Source organism: Morone saxatilis, unplaced genomic scaffold, assembly GCF_004916995.1.
Source record: "Morone saxatilis isolate NCDOM2014 unplaced genomic scaffold, NCSU_SB_2.0 Contig14, whole genome shotgun sequence".
Classification (NCBI taxonomy): Eukaryota; Metazoa; Chordata; class Actinopteri; family Moronidae; genus Morone; species Morone saxatilis.
This window is the reverse complement of record NW_023339696.1, coordinates 13,230,814-13,245,927: the sequence shown is the minus strand read 5'-3', so window position 1 is coordinate 13,245,927 and position 15,114 is coordinate 13,230,814. Positions and strand designations below refer to the sequence as shown.

General features: G+C 45.3%; 1 protein-coding gene across 5 annotated transcripts in view; it reads left to right on the top strand.

Annotated features, from left to right (window-relative positions):
• LOC118322879 (BAH and coiled-coil domain-containing protein 1) overlaps positions 1-15,114 on the top strand; it is a 62,323-nt gene that overhangs the window by 41,750 nt on the left and 5,459 nt on the right. For 2 of the 5 annotated variants that reach the window (XM_035654717.1, XM_035654716.1), the window contains exons 5-19: positions 1,108-1,385; positions 1,726-2,071; positions 2,973-3,914; positions 5,229-5,398; positions 5,565-5,701; positions 5,900-6,013; positions 8,874-8,988; positions 9,299-9,533; positions 9,680-9,874; positions 10,802-10,975; positions 11,110-11,393; positions 11,922-12,002; positions 12,495-12,624; positions 12,719-12,833; positions 13,503-13,578. In XM_035654717.1, coding sequence (XP_035510610.1) covers positions 1,108-1,385; positions 1,726-2,071; positions 2,973-3,914; positions 5,229-5,398; positions 5,565-5,701; positions 5,900-6,013; positions 8,874-8,988; positions 9,299-9,533; positions 9,680-9,874; positions 10,802-10,975; positions 11,110-11,393; positions 11,922-12,002; positions 12,495-12,624; positions 12,719-12,833; positions 13,503-13,578 — 3,392 coding nt within the window. The remainder of the gene's footprint in view (positions 1-1,107; positions 1,386-1,725; positions 2,072-2,972; positions 3,915-5,228; positions 5,399-5,564; positions 5,702-5,899; positions 6,014-8,873; positions 8,989-9,298; positions 9,534-9,679; positions 9,875-10,801; positions 10,976-11,109; positions 11,394-11,921; positions 12,003-12,494; positions 12,625-12,718; positions 12,834-13,502; positions 13,579-15,114) is intronic. The other 3 variants (XM_035654721.1, XM_035654718.1, XM_035654720.1) reach the window with 3 other exon arrangements.

Genomic DNA, 15,114 nt, shown 5'->3' with positions numbered 1-15,114 from the left:
ACACACACACACACACTCTCCACAATTCAAACATTTCCTGCACACCACCTGCTTGGCCCAGCAGGAATTGGGCTCTCAATGGGTCAGGGTACTCCCCACCTCCCCCCCAACATTCAGACACACATACACAGCACACACTGCAAGGCACACCAGAGGAAGAGGAAGCGTGAGAGTGAGGGAACGATCATTTCTCAAAACTCATTGTAGACACATATTCAGTGAACAGGCTGTGACATTTAATTAGCTCACAATTTTCGACGGTTCATTTCCTTCTGTGCTCCACAGGAGTTTCAGCCGAGAGAGGAAGTGCATCCACAAAAGCTTTCCCAGAGGAAACATTTGCGTATCTATGTTTATGTCCCGAACAAGGATTTTGTTGTGTCAAGGAAAAAGGTGGAAGGGAGAGTCAAGGTCAAAGGGCGAGAGAACAGAAAAATACCAGTTTTAAGGTTCTTACAGTGTAGGCCCACTACTTCCACCGTGGGAGGTTGTACTGCTTCTTAAAGCCACATGAGAAAGGTTATCCACAGACATGGGAACTAAAATTCCTGCTGGGCCCTATTGCATACCCTTTTCTGTGGTTTGGCTGGGCAGGTGGGACTTTTCGGCGGAAAGTCCTTGCTAAATGCTCCGGCGAGACAAACATGCATTTCCAGCCCAGTGTTTTGACCTCTAATCAACCTGCAACCATCATCATCTGTTCACATTTCATCATTGTCATGACATTTTTCCAGCATTCCAGCAAATTCTCAAGGCAGTTCTTAAGAGACAGCTTTTTGTTCAGAGCGGGGGAGAGTGTGGGATTGCTGCTGCCTGGGGAGATGTTGTTCTGTGAAGTCAGAAATCTTTTTTTTTTAAGAGATTTGTCTATGTCGTTGCTATAAAATGTGAATACAATGATTTTTAAATGATCCATAATGGTTCACTGTTTTGAAATGGTTGTGTGCGAGGTAGATAATGAGAGATATGGATAACAGAATGTTGTATTCTAGTGTGTTTTTAGTGTTGATGTGTATAAATCCAAAGGAAACTGTTTCTAAAGTGTGTATGTGCATTTTTGTTCTAAGGTAGTCCCTTTGTCACATTCCTCCTCCCTTTTCTCATTAGATGTGATGGAGCAGCCAGGGCTGTGGCCCCCTGTGTATGGCGCCCGGGGCCCACCCTCCCACATGCAGCATCCTGCTGTGTACTCGCGATCCCAGTTTCTACGGCAACAGGAGCTGTACGCTCTCCAGCAGCACCAACAGCTTCAGCATCAGCATCAACATCAGCACCAGAGCCACCAGTCACAGCAAGCACAACCACAGTCTCAAGCCCAGCAGCAGCAGCAGCACAGAGCTACGCATGGCATGGACATGCAACATCATGCCAGTCACAATTCACAGGTGATTATAAAGTCAAACTACGCAAGAAACCGTAACACTTAACACTAGTGTGGAAACAGTTTGATTAATATCTATCTATCTATCTAGAATAAGAGTCAAGCAGAGTAAGTGAGTCATGAGTCAGCTAAAATTCTCACATGATTTAGTCTATTTTTAACTCCCCTAATATTTTTCTGGGATATGCTGATTTTTTCACAGGGATGGAGCAGATCACTGAATATAGGCTGTGGAGCAAGTAGCTTTTTCAGTCAATGATTAGATTGCATGGATTTGGTTATTACATTTGCTCATTCACTTTCTTGCTAAATTAAATGAAAATAACTGTATTTTAATGCCACAGATGCAGAAGAGGCCCGATGAGACCTCTGTTGAACTAGAGGAACTCATTTCGGAACCCAGAACGTCTAAACCGGCCAAGCCCTACTCTTATAACCCACCTCAGAGGAACACCTCTCCCGCTGGGTCCTGCGCCGCTCATCTGTCCCCTTGTTGCCAGTCCCCCTCACTACGACCACATCCCAAAAGCACTCCCTCTACACCCTGCCCTGCTCCCAGCCCTGCTGCTGTAGCCCCTCACTCACCTGCCATCAGCCCTGCCCCACCACAGATGCCCAAGGGGGCCGAATCCCAGGACAAGAGAGGAGAGGGACAGCCCCCACAGGATTACCCAGAGTCTTTGGAGCCTGGTAAGCATGAGCAAAATGGTGTATATATGCAAACAGAAATGTTTTCCAGCTGCCTTTGATGCACTGTGTGCAATGGCTTAAGTATGAGCTATATTGATAACATCAGATAAAAGCCTTTCAGAGAACAGGCAATCCGTTTAAGATGTTTCTAGTGACAAATGTTATGCCAAATAACTCACACAGCAACAGCAAGATGACAGTGAATAGCAGCACCTACTACATTACACACAACTGTAATTGGAATAGCCACTGTTGTTAATGATGCTTTCTGCTGGTGTTGTGGTGAAATGTGTGGGTGGCTCTGTTGGCAAGCCCCTGATTGACTGAACAGCTCAAAGCTGCAGAAAATGGCTGCCGGCTGAGCTGGGGCTTTCCAGTACTGTTACCTTTGTAATGACTGAGAAACACCTCAATAGCAGCCCTCACCTCTCCTCCACCCCCACAGGCCCCGCACTCTCTTCATCATCATTAATGTCTGGCTAACGGGCGCCACACGCCAGAAGAATTGTGTCAGGTGCTCTGATAAAAACCAAAGGCCTGGCCCACTTCAAATAACACACTTACACAAGGTTGCATGTGGTCCTCTACCCCTCCTACTGCTGGGAGATCAAGGCAGTGTGCTTTTCATTTTCCTGGTTTTCACCCCTTGTGACCTCGTAGGTAGCAAGGGAGTTAAGTTTAAAGTGGGCCTGATGTGTAAGGATTTTAGATTTGCAAAGCACCTCTAAATGTAAGGCTGTCTTGGGGATCCTTTTTGTTGTATTTCAACTTAAATATAATTTAATTTAATTTAATAATGGCATTATGAGATATCTTTGTGGGAGGTTTTTATCAGAATCGTTTAGCCAATATTGACAATTGTTGATTTTATTTTCTATTTCTTATTTATTTCTCTCTATAGACTTGCCTCCTGGATACACCTACCCTGCTATTGCCATGGGCTACAGGAGTGGGCCCTCCCCCCAGGATGTTCGACTGGCTGAGCCAGCCGACCTGGAAGCAGTCCAAGTGGAGCCTGCTGAGCATGCTCCCCAGTCCCTCTCCACTCTGGGGGAGGGGTTGGACTGCCAAGCGGTGGTCAGGCCCCTCCCAGAGCCCCTCCCACCTAAGGAAGTGGAACAGGAAGAGGAGGAAAGAGTGGTTGAGAGAGTTCTTGAGCAAAGAGAGGAGGTGGAGGTGGCAGCAGCCAAATATGTGCCTGGAGAGATGGAGGTGGAGGAGCAGGGGCCCGCTGAGGAAGAGGTCCTGGTTTGCCCCCCTGCTGAGAGCCCAGTGTGCGAGGCTGCTTCCTGTCCCGTCCCCCTTTCAACAGAGGAGCCTGAAAGGCCAGGGGCTGTCATCACCTTGGAAGAGGAAGAGGATGATGAGGCGGTGGGTGAGGAGAGCCAGGTGGAGCATGCTCAAAAGGTCATCATGCCTGGAGAGCAGGATCCAGAGCTACCCACCATCATCGAGCTTGATTCCGTTTCCCCCGCAGCCCCTGAGCCGCAGTCCCCATCCCTTGAGGGTGCAAAGGACAGCAAGCAGCAGCACAAGAATGAGATGACCCCTGATGACGCCTCAGTGGATTTTGTCTGTCTTTCCCCTGCCTCGGCTTCTGCCCGTAGCCCGAGCCAGACAACTGTTGCTGTGCCCCACAAACCTCTTGTGCCCTGCTACTGGAGTCTGGAGCTGCTGATTGCTGCTGCCTTCTGCACAGACGTACCTCCATTTCCCTTGTTCCCTCTTAGCACCCCATCGGTTGCCCCGTCACAGCCAAACCCCCACCAGGGTATGGAGCTTCTGAGTGAGCTGGCAGATCTGGAGCTGCAACAGCAAAAGCGCACCTGTGGGAAAAGTCAGGGTGAGGGACTGTGCGTCTTCCATTACTCACACACATTAACATGCACACAGAAACACACTCCTATCAGCAGAATGCACTTCTCTCTCGTAGTTTACCCTCCTTTTCCTCTGTGTCCACCGAGACAAACTCCCACTCCCCCCTCAGGCCTTGCCTGTGTCGCTCTGTGTTCCCTCCCAGATACTCCTCTCTTCCTGCTGGTCTCAAGGGCCTCTGGTGGATTCTAACATGTCCCCAGAGAAGCTGTCTGCATGCCTGCTTGCCGTTCCTCTTCTTTGGTGTGTTAAAGGCACTTTTATTTTCTAAAAGGCTGTTCTAACGACGCAGAGGCCTCAGGAGAGGGAGAAGAATCAGGAGGACAGGGCTGAACTACTAGTGAGGGGTGTACACTCCCTCTCTTTCCCTTCCAGCTTTCCTTAGGGAGCTGTCTCTCTGTCTCTCCATCCTGCCGCTGTTTGATCCACACGTGTGCAGAAATGCACACACACCCAAGCACACATAAAAACACACATGCAATTGCAAATACACACACTTTAACAAAAAAGAAAAAAAGAGACACACCAATTGGTATCCCTCTCTCCCACACACAACACGTTACTGAAAGTTAGTGTGTAATCACAAAAGCAGTCGATGTTTTCAGCACCCTGGAGCATTGCCTGGCTAATTAGACCCCATTGTTTTAAAGTGCTTTTAAAAGCTTCCTTGTTTTTCAAAGTGCCATGTGTTTTTTTTATTCATGCAAAAGGATGTTTTGTGTTTACCACAGCATCCTAATGCATTTAACTGCTCCCAAAAGAGGGTTCTATAAAAAGGGTATCATCAACTGATTCTTGTGTCAGTGATGTTGTCTTTGTGATGCGATACTGTTGACAGCTCAGGGAAGTGGCACATGTCGAGTCACAACAATAGTCTTTACCAAAACAAGTACTAAAACAAGTGAGAAGCATAAGCAAATTTTTTATTTATATATGTAAAGGCGTAAGGCGTTATGTTTTTCCGACTCTGAGACTGTTGCAATGCCTGATATTCAACCTTTAGCTCAGTCCATTGATGGCAGATAGTCCAGTCAGTGCCATAGGCAGGTAGCAGGGGCTATATAGGAAGAGCTTGGCCCAGATGGCCACAGACATAGCAGCATCTGGTGAGTCCACATTGATATGACCTCTGAAATGAGATGCTGCTGCTTCCTCATACTGGATAAATATACCCAATTCCTTCAATGTCTTTCCTCCTCATTATTTATTCACTATATCACACGATTGTGTCATGGACACAATGTGAACTAAATCATTGTTTTTTTCTTTTGTTCCATAACAGGAGAGGAGTTGCTGATGTTTGACCTCCAGAGCCTTGCTACGCTGGCCACAGCCCGTGCACTGGAGATGGGCTCCCAGGAGGGCAGCAGCACAGGTTCAGGGCGACACTTCCCAGCCCGCAGGATCCTCAATTTACGCAGGAAATGCAGCTGGACACCTCGCAATGAACCAGTAAGACTGCAACTGTGGTGCCTCCAAAACACAAAGATCCTATATGGTTTTAATGTCTTTCATTTAAATAAATTAAACAGACTACCAAGTGAAGAATGTGTTTTACTTGATTTTTTTAAAGGTTGTGTTTAATGTTAAAAACAACCATCAATGATGTGTATTTCAGGTGTGCCCAGCCAAAGGTACCATGGAAACAATGGATGGTCCTGAGCTTGCCATGCGTATGAAGTTGGCTGAGCTACAGCGTCGCTACAAAGAGAAGCAAAAGGAGCTAGCCAAACTTCAGAGGAAGCACGATCATCAGTGAGTGCGGCCTTATCCACCTTTCCCTTAAGCCCATATCCACCTTTTGCATTTGATATTTCAAAAGTAACACACTTGCTTCTAATTTTCAGAGGTTTCTTTTCTGTATTATTTGCTACTACAAACTTTTGAGTTTAGATGTTATCTCAAGAGTTCCTCTCTGTCTGCTTGTGTGTTTACATCTGTGTGTGCAAGCAGGAAGGAGGAAACACCTCGCAGCCCAGCGCGACGAGGACCCGGGCGGCCAAGGAAGCGGAAACCCACCCTCACCACAGGTCCAGTGTCCTCATCTGAGGGCCAAAGAAAAGTCAAGTGAGTATCACTCAGCCCATCTACGCTGGCTGGCTATAGTCCAATCTTGCCTGATAAATCCCTCCATATCACTGGCATACAGGGACTGCCTCTCATTGGCATAAACAGGAAATGGGAGAACACAGCTGAACCATTCAAGGAAGTCCACTTAAGTCCTTTCTGGCGTTAATTGTATAACAGCATAATCAGTGTCAGCTGAGTGTATGTCTGCTAGTACAGAATATTTATGTATGCTTAATATTTGGACTACACATACCTAGAAAACCAATCATTGGCCTCATTAGGCTTCAACCTGGCTTAAACCTCCGTGGCATTACTGTAGTGCATGTAGAGCTTAGCTGCGATGGTTTAGGGGGGGGGGCTGGCTGCTGGCTGGGGGGATGACAGGCAGAGGATGTAATTAGAGTACTGTGAATTCTCCTGTAATCTGTCCCAGCAGCAGGAATGTGACACACCACAGCCCAACAGGGTCACCAGGGGTCCAAAGGATAACATGATGGTCAGACAGTCCAGGCACTTAGAGATAAGCTGACATTTAGAACTCTCATACAATGTCCATGTGTGTATGAGGGGAAAAAAAACAATTAGACGAATACAGTGAGCCGAACAGCGAAAAAAATATAAAGTGGGAGACAGAGATGAAGAGATTGGAAGATATTCAAGAAACAAGGACGCTACGCTATCTCAAAATGTTGATGACATTTTAAAAAGTGCAAGCGTCAGCTTTTGTCAAAACAACATTGCCATTGCTGTTTGGTCGTGGTGGAGGAACTGATAAACCAAAAGGGTCTAGGGGATAAAGGTTTGCTGTCAGGCTTCAATTAGCCTTGTCATCAGGGTTTGGAAAGGCATAGAACACTAAATGTCACCTCGCAGCGCTCTCTCTCTCTCTCTCGCGTCTCTCTCTCGTCTCTTCTCTCCGTCTCTCTTGTCTTTCTCTGTCTCTCTGTCTCTCTCTGTCTCTCTCTCACTCACTCTCTCTGTCTCTCTCTCTCTCTGTCTCTCTCCCTCTCCTCTTCTCCCTTCTTTTCTCACTGTGGTTTCTGGGCAGTGGTCCACAGTGTTCCCAGCTGCCCCTCTGCGATGTCACCTCCACTCTGCTTCCACCCATGTACCCCTGCCCCCTTGCCAGGCCAGCACTGATCGGAGTGGGGACACTGATGCTGGTTGACAATGACACCCAAATGAAAGGGTAAGGGGCCAGGACCCTGCAGCGAAGTGGAGGAAGGGTGGAGGCCGACATGGGGGTGGTAGGGTGCAGTCTGCGTTTCTATTGTGTTTCTAATCTGAGCTACAGCTCTGGTACTTTTATTTTTATTCAAGACAGCTAGGGTGCACACCCTTGTGTTTCTACAGATGTGTGTGTGCAGCAGAGAATGACATGACGCTTCTGAACAAGTAACAGGCAGACTGGAGACTGATTAGCCCCATATTGCGCTACATGGCAGGGTTATGTAAAAGTATGTACTGCACCTGCCACTCATGCCACTACAAGAGGCTGACGCTTGGGTGCTATGATGGAGGGCAGTGGGTCAGTGGGTAACGGTCCAGTTTTTTTGTATCTCCTTCATAACCTTATTTGCTTGAACTCCCTGTGGTTCGAGGAAAATAATGTGTGTGGCAGCGGTTGAGTGAGCGATAAATTCAAGCCTCCCTGCCTGTGTATTCTATGCATATGCGCAATTAGTTATGGATGTAGCTGTGTGCTTATGAGCATTTAGGCAGGCATTGTTTGTTTTTGTGCGTGCCTCTGTTATTCCTGTGGGTAGAGCACTGCGGTCCTTTGTGGTGCTGCTTTGATTGGGGGGAAGACTGGAGAGAACTAACTGCTCGCCAGCAAACCCTGCTAATCAATTCTGTTTAATTAGTCACTGTACACTCAGCTCCACCAGCCCCCCACAGAGGGGAGGGACTCTTGTCATATTGTGTTTGTCAGCAGCGGAAGGCAAGCAGTGGCGGGATGTCCCTCACAGGGACAAATCACACTTCACTGCCACCTCTGTCACTCTCCTGTCAGTCAATGGGCAGACAGTCCTGCTGCCCGACAATCGCCTTCATTCTTTTCACGTTATGTTACAGATGCACACTTACATGCTCTGATTATGAGATTTACACACAATCAAAGCCTACATTCAAAGTATGTACACACACATTTCATTTTTAAACAATGTGTAGTTACAGAATTGTATGTGGTACAATATGCAAACAAAGAACTAACATGCAATGTTCAATGTGCTTATTTATCTACTTCACATTTAAACCCTGCTTACTCTGTAAATGTGACTGATTTTGTAGGCTCTATGCACACTAGGAGAGGGGAAGTTAATCTTTTGTTTGAGCATGGCCTGGCTCACGTTGGTGTGGTCTATGGGCAGGCTTCCAGAGGGAAATTCAAGGGCATTTGGAGTGGTTGGCCTGTGATTCTGCTCAGTGTAGGGGAAATAGTGTGCCACGGTGATATGAAAATGCAACTGGAGTGCTACAATATTCACTGAGAACAATAGAGCTGCATACAAATTCAGTGCCTTCCAACCATTTACTGTATCTTTCAAAGCTATGCAGTGCTTCACAGGCTGCAAAGACACTCCCTAGATAAAGCGTTAAGGCTTCTTATGCCACACTGCCCTCAAACAATCCCAGGTTCCTTGTTAGATCCCAATTTTTCAAGTGTGTGGTTCAGACATTGGTCTCTCCGTGTCCTTTTTTGTCATTCAGTTCATCAGACAGAGAACCGAGTTATTAGATCCCACAGAGAGGTGACTCAACTCTGTTTTCCCCTGTGATGTCCTACCCCCTCTTTTTCTTTCAAACCACCGCCATTCTCCTCTAATGAATGCCTCTCCCTTGTTTTGACTGGCAGGTCGATGGGGGCGGGGCTTGCCCTGTTGCCTGAGGATCTAGGAGGGGGCGGAGACAGCCAGAGAAGGAAGAAGAGGCTGTCCAGTCGAGGCTTTGAGCGACTCAGCAGCACACAGGTCAGGGTCCCCTTTTCCTCCTCCCTTTTGTCCTCTATGCAACTAGAAATGAAAGAGGCCACTCTTTGTTTCTTTGCGTTTGATATATTCCTTTGTTGCACACTATTTCTAATTAGGTGCTACCCTCAGGAGTCAAATCCTCTGCTCTCCATATTAATATCTTTTTCATTGGGGCTTTTACTATCCCTTTTTCTTCTCTGTGTGTGAGCAAATGAGAGCCCCCTTCCTCTGACGTTCTGATGCTTTTGCGGCTGCTGTGACCGGGATTGTAACTGGCTCTCTCTGGCTCTCTCATCTCTCTCTGTTGCAGCAGATAAAAGCACAGGGCTGCAAAAAAAGCAGTCTTCACAGCATGCTCAGCTCCAAGCTGGCCGGTGATGTGACTCAGCTCAAACAAAAAGCCCAGGGTAAAAAGAATCTCTCAGGGACAGGCTCCAGGGACAAGGAGGTTTCGCCCTGCAACTCCAACCCCAAGCATAGACACAGGAGCCAGGGCACAAGCAAAGCCGAGTCCAGGCGAGAGTCTGGGGGACAAAGTGACACAGGTATATACCAGCAATCACAGTATTGATTGTGCTTCATGCTGTTTTGTTTTAAAAAGCACAGTGCTTTGTTTTCAAATTCACACTGTTGAATCCTTTAAGTTCTTAACCTACATTTGAACTGTGATCGGTTTCGCAAACTTTCTCAGCAGCCAGTGTCGACAGTGGCCCCCAGGAGAGCTGGACTGGACTGGTGCGCCGTGGAAGTAAAAAGGCATCCACCACCCTTAAGCAGGGTTCTTCCCATCTGAGCCAGCCCAGAGCCAGGGTTCTCCGTGGCCACCGACAGGAAGCAATGGAGGAGGGAGATAGCTCCCCTGCAGAGAGTGACTACTCTGATCAAGGTGAGGCAGTGAGTACTGATAGCTGGCTATGAGTGATAGGTAATGAATGGCCACAGCAACCCAATATGGCTCAGAAAGACCTGGCCGTGATTCCTAGTACCTGTCTGTATGAAGTTTGCATGTATTCCTGTTTTTACTCTGTAGACTTGTGGATGAACTGGGGATTTTTAATTGGCTAGCTATTAAAGTGTTGCCTGTATGATGACAGCCACGTGCAAGGGCGGTTGATCGCTATGAATAACTACACATTTACTCCATGTACACAGAAATAAAGTGTAAGGGCTGCAGTGCATAAAGCACATTGGACCTGTTTTTGAGTAAAAAAAGAAACAACCTCCAGACATATTTATGTCTGACCAGACATGCTATGCCAGTGTCCAGTGTGCATTTTGTTAATTTGTCAATCACTTTAAAAGTAATCAGAGGTGAGCAAAAACGTGTTGATGAATGTCTTGTAACAGACAGGGGTGTGCTTGGACACTCGACACCTTAGTGATCGGCCTTGTTGGCTGATCTGGGCTAGATGTGCAGCCACAGCTGTGGACACTTGCCTGTGAGAGGCTTTGACAGCCCTGGAAACTAGCAGACTGGGTCAAAGAGCTGCTTGAGAAAGTGCAGTGACAAACACACACACACATACACACACACACACACACACTCACTCCTACACTCCCTTGCACACTAGCTCTGCAGCATGTGGGTTCACACCAGGAAATACCGACGAGGCAAAGCACTTCATACATAATTTCTATGAACAGTTAAACTATTTACTTAAATGCTAATGAAGTGCTTGTTAAATGATGGAGAGTAAGTTAAATAACTTGGTGGATAATGACTTTAAAAGATGGATTTGATAAGCCACATTAAGTTCATAAAACCTACCCAACAATAGCATATCTATGCTGTTTTGTTTGCTATCTCTATTAGAAGATGAAGAAGAGGAAGGCAGTTATGATACTGACGAAGGTCAAGACTACAGAGCACAGCCCCCCAGAGACGTCACTTCTAGCTCCTCTGTGACAGATCCGAGTCCCTCGTCTGTTGTAAAACTGGAGGCCAATCAGAAAGCCAGGAACAAAAAACAGAGACAGGAGCTTTATGGTAAGACTGTCCTTTGAAACGCATTCATAAGTCAACAAAGCTGCCCCACATCTTCACGGGAAGCATCTGTTTTGTGTTTCTTCTCCTGGCTTGTTAGCTTGGTCTAAATCTGTTTCTCTAATTGAACCGCACAGGCTCCCAGAGTCTGTCTGGAGCAGAAGGGGACGTCAAAGTAAGGAAGAAGACCCCCTGTAGGTTGGGCCTGGCCACTGCAATCAAAAACCACCATGAAGATCACCGGCCTGAAGGAGTAAGAAGGCCATGTGTATCGAGGTCTAAAGAGCCTCGGTGGGGCAACCTTGGGGCCAGAGGCAACCGCTACCGGAGGAGCATGGGACTGGCCACCTTCCCGACCACCAGTGAGAGGCTAAAGAGGGCGACTCGCAAGAGCACCATGTTGAGAGGAGCAATCAATAAGGTTAGTAGAAAATATTTCTATAGAATTTTTGACAAACAGGAATGCTTGTACATTTCAAAATGAATTTTTCCTCGCCAAGCTTAAAAGGAGCTGCACATAATAGGCACTCCATAATACACAGTTAGGTATGCTTTGTGTCATTACAGAAATACACATGGTAGTGAAAAGATGGGTGATACAGAAGTATTAGCTGATGGAAATGAGTATTTAGTTCTACAGTAGCAGAGCCTGGCAGGTATCAGGGATAGATTCTGCTAATTCGTACACCCAAATTTTAATTAATACCCTTGGTTTAATTAGTGCATGTGAATTGAAAACTTGAATTAATAATGTTCACAAATTAGAAATACTTTCCCTCAAATTAATAATTTGTACCCTCAGAGGACCTAAAATAATTTTCCACATAAACTATTATTTTTGATCATTTATGTGCACATAATTCCTGCTTCCCCCGCTAACTTGCTGGGTTCATAACCAGAGATATGTATCTCACAATTTATCTCAATAATCCTCATGTCATTTTAACAGAGGAGGAGTTGCTGGTCAGTTGGGGCACCATCTTTGCAGAGTGAGGAGGCTAGCAGGGAACGAAGGAGCAAGGACCAACAGGTACCAGTCACAGAGAACTCAAAAAGCACCTAACTCAGGAAACAAGGCACATGCAAACATCAAACAGAATCCAATTCTTACAAAAATACCAGACTTCATACATTCTTTAACAAATGTGGTGATGTCTTACTGTCCTAGATTTCTCACCCTGAGGACCGTTACTGTAGGACTATTAAAAGTACTTAGCACATCGCACATAGCCTAACCTCCTGCTGAGTAATCTTAGAGAAGGAGATGATGGGAGACGAGATGTGGGAAGGGGGGTGGCTCACACCTTCTGCTGTGACAGAGTGAAAAAATGTTGGAGTAAAATAGCCACTGATAGGAGATGGTACAGGCACTGTGAAGTCCCCTGGGGTTAATTGCTACTTTGAGTAGCATGCTAAACAATTTCTTCTTTCTTCTATCACACTTTTTATCTCCAAGTTTATTTTTTTATCTATTCCTGCATCCATTTATTCTTCTGGCCGTCCCTTCTGTTATATTCTACAGCCAAAGGGACGGGCGGTGAGTCGGCTGCTGGAGAGCTTTGCAGCTGATGAGGGCTTTCAGATGGATGGCAGCAGCTTCTCAGAAGAAGAGGAAGACAGCCGCCATTCATACAACAACAAAAGCCCTGAAGGTAACAGATAACACTAGGTATCTTGCAAATGTGTTTCAAGCAGCAGGTAGTTGCAATGATGGTGACGTAATAATTGTGACGTTTGCTTTTGCAGTTCCTAACTGTGTCCTGACCAAAGAGCTCTTGACTGATGGACTGAAGGTGCTGATCTCCAAGGAGGATGAACTCCTATACGCTGCCAGGGTCCACACTCTGGAGATCCCAGACATGTAAGCACACATGCAGTGGTTCAAGTGTTTAATCAATAAGTTTTTCAATACACTCATACAGTGGATAAGGCAATACAGCAGTTTTGAAAATGTCACCATGATAAGATTATTTTATGTATTAAAGGAGGAGGAGGTTATTACGGTTGACATCAAAGTAACACTACAATTTACAAAGATTACTTCAGTCCTTCAAATTACAGTGACATGTGTACACTTTTTTGTCATTCTTCACTCGGCACATGTGCTGAAATGGAGTAAACCTTGTGCAAAGTGCCATTTCTATGTAGAGACACGGAAATAAATCAATGATTTATCCTAGAGGCTAGCACATCCTTCCAGACATCAACTCATCACAAAAGAAATCATCCAAACAATATTTATCAGGGTAGGCATCTTTACGATCACAAAAAAAGGAATTTTGCATGAGAGAGCCAGAATCCATTTTTTTCCTTATTTTTATCTCTTCGTGTCTTTCTTCCTTACATTACAATCCCCACATCATCCCATAGCTAGCTCAATATCGATACGGCTCCTCTGGCTCAGGCAGCAAAAATATGCTATAACAACAGCAGAGTGGGAGTAACACATGACATGGGAGCCAGGCTAGCATAATACAAGCATCTGAAAATAGCCTCATCTTTCTCTCTCTGCTGTGCTTTTTTTCTCCAGCTTTAGCATTGTTATTGATGGTGAAAGAGGAAACCGCCCAAGAATCTATTCATTGGAGCAACTGCTACAGGAAGCTGTAAGTTCACCCCGCTGCACTAAAACATTCCTTGTTACGAGAAAAAACATAATTTGTTTGGTCTTCTGGGTCTCTCAACACTTCTATTTCTCTTTCACATCCATCTCACTGGCTTTGCACTTCCCAATAGCCTTCTAGCCTTTCTGCAGCCCTGCCAGTCCCTTCGCTTTCTCTCTTTTGACCTCCCTTGTCTGTGTCTCAGGGTCACTGAGAGCCATCTAAACCTCTTAAATGAATATGAACATATGGGAGGGCAGGATCTTTGGGTTTATGTGTGTGAGTGTCTGTGAAAGTCTGTTAAACCCAGCTCCGTGTGTGGGTGGTATAATCCCACAAACACCTGGATACTTAGTAAATTTAGAGTTTAAGTGGGAGATGATGTCGACTTTACAGCCCTACTGCTAAAGTTGACCTGTAGGCATCCAAAAGTTCAGGGGCTATCCAGCTATTATAAGACATATCAATTTCAGAGTGTTTCTCTCTCTTTTTTTTTTTACCTAGACCACAAGATTTGTAATTCTCACTCAGTTTCATGTTAAGATACAATTACATTTCCTAAGTCATCCATGTAATGAGACACAATTATACATTGTAGAAACCGCAGCACATTCTTGGCTGGTATTCATTTGTATTTAGGTAACATGTGCTTCCTGGTGTGTTTTGCATCCAGAATGTAGTTTTAGTGTTAACTGCAACAGGTGACCTACGTCCCATTTTGTTTTGGGTTTTTTTACCGAAAGGATGCTGGTCTGTGAACTAATAACAGCTGGGTCACCTAAGGCAATGCCGTCAAACCCACATCTTCTCCAACTGTGGAAATAAGTCTTCACTCTTGCCAAACAGGGCACAGGACATTGTGTTTGCACACAATGGAAACTCAAGAGATGATGACCCTGGAAGAGTAGAGCAGAGTTTAACTGGCATGATTGTGCTTTGCATTAATGACTTTTGTTGTCATTCTAATGGGGAGAAAACAGGAGAAGCTGCCAAGAGGGCATGATAACAGTGCTAGGACCTAATTTTAAATAGTTTTGTGATCATATTTCATCTAAAATTATGAATAATAAAGTAGTGATGTATAAAGATGTACACAAATTTTAGACTAGACATAATTAATTAATTAAAGCAGAGTAAAATAATTAGTAAATATTGTGACGAAATTCAACGTCAGGAAACGTGTTTAAAGTTAACTGAGATGAATAAATCGCACGTGCACGTGTCAATTACATTTCCTAAAACTTTTTTTGTTCAGTGTTAGGTATTGTATTTGTTTGCTTAAGTATAACTCCAAGATCATTAATCAAAGAGATTCCACGTGTTATTGTTTGTTTCTCCCTACTGGCCAAGGGTTACTGTAGCATTCATCTGTCCATAACACCAGCGCTCATCACGTGCCTCATAACGTGTTGTTCAGCAGTGTGAGATCTTTCCCCTCACACATACATTAGTCCATTTAATATCTGAGTGATTGTCTCCTCCCTCTATCATCCATGTAAGCTCAGTGTTTCCCCACAAAGCCTTCTCACAGTGCCATTT